At 32.4% G+C, this 9,997-nt stretch overlaps 1 protein-coding gene across 2 annotated transcripts in view; it reads left to right on the top strand.

Moving 5' to 3' along the window:
* The first annotated feature begins 50 nt into the window (after positions 1-50).
* NOVA1 (neuro-oncological ventral antigen 1) overlaps positions 51-9,997 on the top strand; it is a 147,215-nt gene continuing 137,268 nt past the window's right edge. Inside the window, exons 1-2 of one of the 2 annotated variants that reach the window (XM_006773348.2) lie at positions 51-593; positions 1,622-1,765. In XM_006773348.2, coding sequence (XP_006773411.1) covers positions 569-593; positions 1,622-1,765 — 169 coding nt within the window. In that variant the 5' untranslated portion in view covers positions 51-568. Of the gene's footprint in view, positions 594-1,620; positions 1,766-9,997 lie in introns of those variants that run through there. The other variant, XM_006773350.2, reaches the window with a different exon arrangement.

Below are 9,997 nucleotides of genomic sequence, written 5' to 3'. Positions count from 1 at the left end.
GCGCCCCTGCCCCGCGCCCCCTCCCCTGCACCTGCCCCGCACCTCGCCGTCCGGACACATTTCCATGTCTGTGTTTATCATTCATCAAAATGGCGACCGATTTTTCGGAATAGACCTATCTTTCCATTTAATCGGTCGAAAAGCTGACCATTGAAAGATCCTAGACCTGGGCGAAGGGGTCCGTCCAGGAGGAGGAGGAGGAGGGTGACCCCCCGAGCGAGGTGACGGCCGCCCGAAGATGCGCGCTGCATTGAACAGTGTGATAAAATAAATAAATAAATGGCACTTGGGGAGCGGAGAGCCAACGGTTGGGGCACCTGAGAGTTTTCCTCCTCTCCATCCCCTTGCGTTGGGCCACAAGTAGTATGCGAGATCTCTGGGCGTGCACGCTCCTGCCGCACTTACATTGTCGGTGCAAATTTCTCATTGATTTGTCTGTCCCGGTGTGCATAGGAGGGTGGGGGTGCCTGGTACTGTGACTTGTTAGTTAACATCCTGCGCTTCCTGGGAAGATGAGTTATAACGGGACCGGTATCGCTTCTTCATTTGCACGGGAGTCATCTTAACAATGCACCCAATGCATCGCGGCAGAGGTGAATTTATCTACAGCATGTGCATTAGAGACGGATGGGGGGCTTGCGAATGGCACACACCCGCAAAATTTGGAACCTTCATTCACCGAAGGAAGCTGGATTTTCCGGGGTGTTTCCTCTTTAAGACATGATCAGTTTTGCGGAAATTAAAGTTTATGGAGTTGGCTCTGATTTTTAAAACATTTCATTTCATCCTTTCTTGTTGGTTCATCTTATCCCCTTTCCGTTTTAAATGTTGTAGTTATTTTGGAGAAGGAACATTATCTGTTCAGTCATTTTTAAGTGTGTTTGATATAAATGACTCCTAAGCTTTTTAGCACTGGCAGAATTCTTAAGGTCTTTTAATTAATGAGCTTAAAGGAGATCATGGTAGACTAAGAAGTGCTAAAGAAATACCCCGGGATTAGTTTGATTTGCCAGTTCCAATCACTTTGAGTTCTTTGCTGGCAGTTATTGAAGGCTTGGAATACACCCTACAGTTTGGGTGGATTATTTGGGAGGAAAGTGGTTGTTTTGCATACTTTAAGTAGGGTATTTGTAATGGCTAATTGTAGTCCTTAAGTGTTTGCTAATGTCAAACAAATATAGTTCATCACCATTTGCAGTGCATTTATTTGTTTTGCAGTATGTTAGGAGAAGGTTTGTCATTTTATAAATCTCTTGAAGTTTTGTTAAAGGGTCAGTTCATTTTGTTTTACCATAGTAACCAGATAGAATTGGAAGACTTCCATGTTTGGAATAACAACTGGAATTTAGTCATCAGTTTCTACAGTGCTGCGAAATAATAGAACATGTTTAGATTTTAAATCCAAGTTTGAAAATATAAATCTTACAAAATGGGAAACATTTGTACATATTTAGTTTTCAGTATAATTGTTTCATTTTTGTTCTTTAAAAAAATTTAACCCCCTGTTTCCTTCAGCTATATGCCTACGGTTCTAATTGCTGTTTTTCTCTCTTGAGGGTGGAGAGGGGATGCAAAGTTTAAATTATCATGTTAACAAAGTATATTTCTTTGCCTTTTTCAGAAGACGGCCAGTATTTTCTAAAGGTTCTCATACCTAGCTATGCTGCTGGATCTATAATTGGGAAGGGAGGACAGACAATTGTTCAGTTGCAAAAAGAAACTGGAGCCACCATCAAGCTGTCTAAGTCCAAAGATTTTTACCCAGGTAGGTGCAATGGTGAAGAGATTTTTTGATAAGTCCCCAAGGAAAGAAAGAGAAGCTCTTTGTGTGCTGTATGCTGTATTGAAAGACATTCTTCATAGTGTAGACTTTATTTTATTTATGTATTTACTGTATTAGAATGTTTGTGGAAATTCTTAAAGACTATTTCCATTGTTGATTATGTCTTTTTTTCTATAGACATAGTGTCTGTGATATAGGCCAATTGTGAGACGAATCTCCTAGATATTTCTAAATACTTTCTTATTGGGGGGAAAAATACAGCAAACTCTGAAATTTAAAGATAGAAACATTGACAGCTGGCATCAGGAAATAGGCTTCTTCTGAAGTTTTCAGACATCATTGTAATGACAATTAGTCTAGAGTGAATTCAGGAGAGGGGGTAGGAAGCCTTTTTAAAGAATGGACCATTTACTTCTAAATCCATTATGTACCTCTTTCTGCTTCATTGCTTTGTTTGTTGGCCCTGGAGTGAAGTAAAGAGGACAAGTGCTGCCTCTTCGGATTTTTAAAATATTGTGTTTTTAATATAATTGTCACAAGAAAATATATTATGTAAGAAGTAAACTAATGCTTCAAAATTTTGTTACTTAAGAGCTGTATTTGATTAAAATATGTTAACAGTTTGCTTGGTACTGTAACCCATTAGAATATGGCAAGTTTCGTAGGTGGTATAATTCTTTTGTACTTTTCAGTGTGCTTTTTAAATTTCAGGTATTATACAGTTATGCATGTTCATCTTTTTAAAAATCATTTTGCTTCTCAATATCTGGATTTTAAGTTTAATTGGAAAAACTCCATAATTAACTAGAGTATCTCCTAGATAAAACAGTAATTGATTTGCTTTTACTTAGATATAACTTCTGCCATTTTGGGGGCTATTCTATCTTTATGGTCAAAAATTTTTTATTCAGTGCTGAGGGGAACCGATACTGCTAATTTTTTTTCCTGGTGGCAAAGAAAAGGTGATTTCCTTTCAGTGATCTAATTCAGTAAGAGTTCTCTAATACAGCAGAGACATCTGTCATGAATGTAAGCAGAACATTTGGAGGATTTCTTTTTCATAGCCAATCACTTGCTGGTAGAAAATGGACCATGATGCTGGTTAAGAAGGTCTTAGAATGGTTGAAACTGTTATTTGTTATATAAGTTAAGTGTAGTTATATTTGGTGAACATTAAATTTATTAAACTAAAATGTAATCTATTAGATACGATGTCCTTCGAAAGTTTGTTTCCTGTGAGTGTAGTTTGGTAGGTGGCTTTCTGTGTCTCTGAAACTTTCCCTATGCATTAAGAAAGTTTGCTAATATATTTACATTTGTATATTTAAAAGAAAGATATATCATGATGGAAAAATTTAGTTTGGAATTGTGAAACTAAATATAAATAAAAGCACCCAAAAGAGCTTGATTGCAGAATTAATAACGTGGTAGTTCTAGGAAAAGACTGCAATGGTAAATTAAATTCACTTTCAGTAGGTGAAAATGAAATAGCTTTTTTGCATTATACATGAGGCGGTATCAGATGTTCAGGGATGTTTTAGAAAATTGGTGTTTATCAAGGATATTCCAAATAGTAAATTAAATGCCTTTTCATTTGAATACAGTTTATTTTCAGTGGTTTAGAAAGGGTCCACCAAGAATTGTATCTTTTGTTCTTAGTCCACTTAGCGGTGCGTTTTTTTCTTATTACATTGAAATTGGTTATTTTATTTATAGTTCCGAGTCATGTTTTCCCTATAGAAAAAAGAATATCCGTTAAAAAAAAAAGAAAGAAAACTAAAATGTGTTGGGTAAAATTTTGTGTGTGCAGTGACGTAACCTGATCAAATGTGAGTTGAAATGTCTGGATACAAGAAAGCTTATACTCTGCCTGTAACAGGTGGAAACCAATCATACACTATAGAATCAATTTCAAGGAGAGATAAAGCCTTGTAATTTATAAGAAGCTTTAATTCTGAGCACTTTGTGTTTTAATAAAAATTTAACTAGGTTATTACAGATGTATCTCTCTTCTTCTGATAGACTTTAATGGTAATACTTTTCCTGTTCACACTTGACCACAAGCCTGTGGAATTAAGATCCTGGTATTCCTCACAATAACAACCTCTCAGTGCCTTTCCACTTCTTTTACTTCGATATACAGATATACTTAAGGCATACTTACTTTGCTCATCTCAGATGAACTAAATTTTAAAGCTTTTCTTTATATTGGGAAGTTATTAAGACTTTCTTGCAGGATTATGCAATAATTCAGAAGTCCATTTTTGTGTGTTTCAATATGTATTTATGACTCTTTATTCTACTGGAATGAATATGCCTGATGTTTAATCCATGAACATTTTCTGGTGTCTCATTTGGTAAGATAGTGTATTCCGTGAAAGTGTACTTTAGTTGTAACCTAATGGATTTTCTCAAATTACCTAAGTTTTGAAACAGAATGTAACTGTATTCAAAAGGTTTAGATAAAATACTACTATATTTGACAAAAACTTTCCTCAGGATATATATGCAGAATACAGACACACTTTGGGGATGCTTTAATAAATTTCAATGCAAATGATATGTGCATTGTTTTCAGTATAGCCAATATAATCTTCTGATATTTATCGTATTTGTTTTTCTTATTTTTGCTCAGGTTATATCTTTAAAATGTCTTAAGCAACCTTGCTTTTCTCAGTAATTTTTTATGTTTATGGTTGAAATAAAGAAAACATTTTTACATATTTATTAATATGAATTTAGAATTTGCAGTACTGTATGTTACATTGTGTATTTCAGCATGTCATATATTAAATACAGTAATTTGGGGGATTGTATGATGAAGATTGAAAAGTCCATTTTTCAATTACTGTAATCAGAAAAAAAAAGACCTACAAATAGATTTACTTCTTGTTGTGCGGTGTAATTCATTTATCTATTTTTAAAAATCTAAATTTTACGGAATACTAACATTACTGGTGGTTTATGGATATATCTTTTTTTCTTGATTAAAGCAACCTAATATGATGTATTTATATATCAGTTTTTATAATTAGGTTATTTAAAGGTGTTGCCATGTAGTAAAAAACAGCTTTCTCATTTGGGGGACTATGTGGCTGTATTTATTTTCAGAATGGTAGTAGTGCTCTTTTTTTAATTGGCATCTGAAGGTGTGTTTAGTTTTATTAATAAACAGATTGATTTTATCTGTTAAAATATTTAATGAATGGTTCGGGTAGGTAATTGGAAAAACTTACTAGTTTAGAGAAGTAGAGGATGTATAAAATAAATATTTCCATATGCCTTAGATTTTAGAAGACTTCATTGTGTACCTATTTTTTTATTCTATTGTATGACACTGGAGATAGTCATTATATCAAACAGGAATCTTTCACTATAATCTTGGCATATATTTATCTGTAATTTATACAGTTTTCATATTTGCACTTAAAAGTGAATCACAATTACTATATATTGTTTTCTTTCATGATCCTTATGTTAAAATTTGAACATATTATATCTAGATTTATTATATTTTAATTGTATCACTGTCCAACTTAGATGATGCTTTAAAAAAAAACATAAATCATTTGCATGTTACATTTTTTAAAAAATCATGAAAAAGCTGAATGTAAATGAATTTTTCTTTTAGTAAAGGAAATATCCCAGAGTGCCTTAATTTTGACATGGGGAAAATTCAGTGGCCAATTTAACCTTTAAAATTGGAATGGTGTAAGAATGATCTTTTTTTCTTTGGAAATCAGAGGAGTTAAAGCAGGTTAAAATAGATCACTTGTTTACCTTGTTGAAGGAAGGGTATTATGATATCAGCAGTACAACATGAATACTTTTGTAATAGCTTTTAAAAGTTATAGTTGATACTCTTTGATCTTAGATTCAAAGCATCTTAGAAATTTATTGGTATATATTTTAAGCCCAAATTAGTAGATAAATAGAATTATGTCAAGTAGAAAAGCAAGTAGTATAACTTCCAATATTGTTCAGTTTAATAGTATAGTTATCTTTACACTGTTCTGTACCTTTGATTTCAGTATGATAAAGAGTTGCTGATAGGTAGCATGTTTTTTTTAAAAAAATCTTAAAGTTGTAATATTTATTATACTACTTATTGTTGTGGGTTACTTTATATTTTATCTCTCTATATCCTCAGTTGAAGGAGGAACCATAATCTCTCACTTAGATATTAATACCTCTCTGAAAATTTTCTGCTGTTTTAATTCTTTCTCACTTTTAAGCTATAGGAGACCTTAACATCTGAAGGAATGTTACTGGCATAGCACAGCCTATATTAAACTTGTTTCCAAAAGATAATACTTAACTCATATGAGCAAATGTTTTATGGTATAGGATTTTTAGAAAGATTGAATTAGCCTTAAAAATCTTAGCTTTATTCATTTTATTTCATTCTGATGTTATATCTTCTCTCATCTATTTAGTAAGTTATGGAACATCATTTATAGTGTCAGTGTTTTCATGAATAATATAACAAAATGTCCTTTAAAATTTGGTGTTTGAAGCCTTCTGTATTTTGGAAAAATAGATAATTTAGAATTTGTGACATTGTAAGGAAATACAGTACATCTAACAACATTGTCTTTCAAATGTCATCCCCAAAGGATTTCAGGAACAGTTAAATATAGTGTACACAATTGGTGAACTAGCTCAGTATTTATGTATTGAAGATGTTTTGTGTAATATACAAAGAGGAATAATTACCTGTGTCTTGGGAACTGTAAGAAGTATGTGGTGTCACTAAAAACTCGAACAACAAACCACCAATTAAAACTTGCCTATGCTATACTTTTGCTTTCCCCCCCTCTGGTTTAAGGGAATTAAGATTTTTAAGCTCTTACATGACACAAATGACATTTATTGAAAGCAGTTATGCCACTTGTTGACTAAAATTCAGTGCTTAACCTAACATATTTTACTATAGAGTTTAGCCTTAGTTGTTTCCAGTTTAGTGGAGCTATATTTTAAAGCACAACTTTATGAGCGAGTGCAGCTTTTCAAAATAAGATTGGGGGAATGAGGGCGGGAGATGTGTGCTTGATTGCCATCTCATTTCCATCTTTGGATACAGCTCTAGCATAAAGTTAAACAACATCTGCAGAGATCTGACTGACAAACATCTCTCTGGGACTCATCATTGCAGCCTGCAGCAGGTGCATTCAGCTTTGCAGTCTTTTCCAAAAAGAGGTTAGTTTGTTCTAACATTTATCAGTAGACCAGTGGGAGCAAGTGACTAGAGAGAAGAGGTTGGTTGTCACTTGTCCAGTGCTGGAATACTACAGGTAATTGGACTGGACTGTTGGGCACCGCAGCAGTGTGTGTCTCACATTGCACTGCAGCTGCTATGGAGCTTAATTAACCTGACCCTCAGAGACTGAAGTGTCATAGCATAAAATGCAACATGCAGGAGATGAAGCAGTACTTTTCAATAAGTACTTTCTGATGCGCAGGTTGGTGAAAGTTCCATTTTCATCTTATTCTTTAAAGATATGTCATCAGTTTTTTCATTTATCAATATGCAAATATTTGAAACAAAACTAATTTTCATAAATCTGATAGAAGCCACATAAAAAAAAAGATGGAGGGGTGGCATTAGGTATGGAAGCAAAAGTAATATAAGGTTAGTTCAGAAAAATTAAAGTTTCCCTATTCCAACATACTTGAAAGTATATTTTCAAATCATGAGGGAGCAGAAAAAGTGGAAGTACATTGTGTCCTTTTTGTTTTCTTACCTTAGATTAACGTTTGTTTATTTATTTTTATTGTACAAATAACCCATGTAAAATAAAGTGTATCTTTTCAGCATGTTAGGAGCTTTGGCACGCAAATTATGCTGATTGTTTTGAAGTTTTCCAACAAATAAGACAAGTATAGCATGTTAAAAATATTTTTAGGATGTTACAATGTAATATAGAGGTGCTGTTGAATGGTTCTTTACCACATTTTATTTCAAGTAAATTAAAATTTGATTAAATAAAAACTCTAAAAACATCGGTCTGTTATTTATTTATATTTTAAATTTCTTAATGGGTTGGAAATACTGACTTACAATACACTGCTATGACATATAAAGAAGTTTCTTGTGTGTTCTAATAGTATTCCCAATTAATATAGGTATCTCATCCCTGTCCTGTTTATTAATTGGCCCTTGAATGGAAACAGTTCCTAAGGTAAAATTGTCAATTAAATCTTCCAAGGTATTATAGACTTTTTAAAAATAATTGAGAATTTAAAAATCATTTGGAGTCTGTGAAACAGCTTTATAGTTTTGACTTACTTGTAGTTTTACTAATTTGAACTTCTTCTTATCTATTGAATGTAACTTGTCAGTAACCCAGTTAAGTTTTAGTTTGTACAGATTTTTTTTGGTAACATATACTTTTCTTGAGGAATTTTTACCAGTATTGCCAATAACTGTTTGATTCTGAAGCTACCATTTCTAAGAAAAGTCTATTAAATTTTATTTTGCTTAAAATTTTCATAGTTGGTAATTTATTGGTAATTATGGTAAATATATGAAATAAGATTAAAATAATTATCTCTAGACATTAAGAGCATCATTCCCACATGTTTAAACATATTTAATTTTTCAATCAAGATTTTTTATGATATTGTGGACTATTATTTTCTTATCAATTCTCATCAATATAAAAATGATTCTTTAAAATTTCACATATATACTTCACTGTCATTTTTAAATTTTTGATAAAAAAGATAATAAACATTTTAAGACTACGAAGTATAAAAACGAATATTATGTATACTGACAAACCTTTCAAGATACTTTCAATATTTGCTACGTTTCAAGCCATTATATGGATATCCTTTTCCATAGCAAAAGTTGATCATGAAAACACATAATATCTGCACTCCATCATTGATCTTTTGCTGCTTCCTGCAGGGCCTGTCATAGCATCGTTGACAGGACCAGATGAAAAATGAAATCAGTATCTTGAGTTTTTTAACAACAAAATGACTCAGGTAAGATTATTTGGTGTGGAAAATAAAACATTTTTTACCATTATTAAACTAATTTTATTTAATAGTTGACATATAAAATTAATTTTTAAAAAATTAAGACCTGTTTTTGTCTTACTGATGTTCAGCATATTTATAATTTCCAATTAATTTTATCCTGAACTCAGTAATTTTTAAATTTTAGACTGTAATGTTTCTTACTTTCCTTGTCAAACTGAGCAAACTTTTTGAAGTTTTGAGAAATAACTTTTCTTTCTATTTTAAAGACTAGTTATACATTGAAAACTAGATATATATTTAGGAATAGTTATATATTGAAGGCCCCATAATTCGTTTGCAGGATAAATTTTCACAGAATGAACCTATTAATAATTAAGACTTCAAATCCTGCATTCCCTCTAGGATATAATAAATGCTGACTCTCAGTTGATTCAGTTTTTAAAAATCACTCTTATCCTAAAAAAGAAAGTTTTGTCTTCATTTAAATTTTTAATAATTTGCTGCTCTAGGGCAGTGATTCCATTTTAAGGTCTAATAATTTGAGGGAAGGGTAGACTAGAATGAATGGGGTAGTACATTTCATTAACACAAAATAAGGAATTGTGGTACATGTTTTTGTTTTATGTTACTAAATAATTTAGAAAAAACTAGCATTTTAATTTGTGTTATGTTTATTTTTGAAATACTTGTTTTTGAAGAAGTTAGTGTTGAAGGCAAGTGAGCTCTTAGAGACTATTGATTCACAGTCAGTCTTTGTAGAACTCATTTTAATTTTACTAATACTAATTTATGCTTTTTATAAAGTCATAAGTACTTTGAAAAAAACTAACCTAGTTTTACTTTTTAGTTTGAAATCGGTCTAGAATCTTTTGTCTTGTTAATTATGATGTGTATTTTTCAGATGCTTCTAGGAACTCAGATGTAGGCAGCTCTTTGGTCAGTATGACTTAGAATTATTACAAAACATCTTTGTAAAGGAATATGGGCATGTTTTGCTTTACCATAAAAAGCTGTGCTTTTATTGTTGTTGTCCCCTTGAGTTTTGTTTTAAAATTTTCATAGTACCATATTTGCCGGCGTATAAGATGATTTTTTGGCCCTGAAAAATATGCCTCCAAGTGGGGGGTCATCTTATACGCCAGGTACACTTCAGATAGACTGCCCATAGTGCTTGCCCCGTGCCATAGTGGCCTCCCGATGCCCGCCCACTTCATTCCACATACC

The sequence above is a fragment of the Myotis davidii genome, unplaced genomic scaffold, assembly GCF_000327345.1.
Source record: "Myotis davidii unplaced genomic scaffold, ASM32734v1 scaffold206, whole genome shotgun sequence".
Taxonomy (NCBI): domain Eukaryota; kingdom Metazoa; phylum Chordata; class Mammalia; order Chiroptera; family Vespertilionidae; genus Myotis; species Myotis davidii.
The sequence above is the reverse complement of the archived record's forward strand: the minus strand, read 5'-3'. Positions and strand labels throughout refer to the sequence as shown.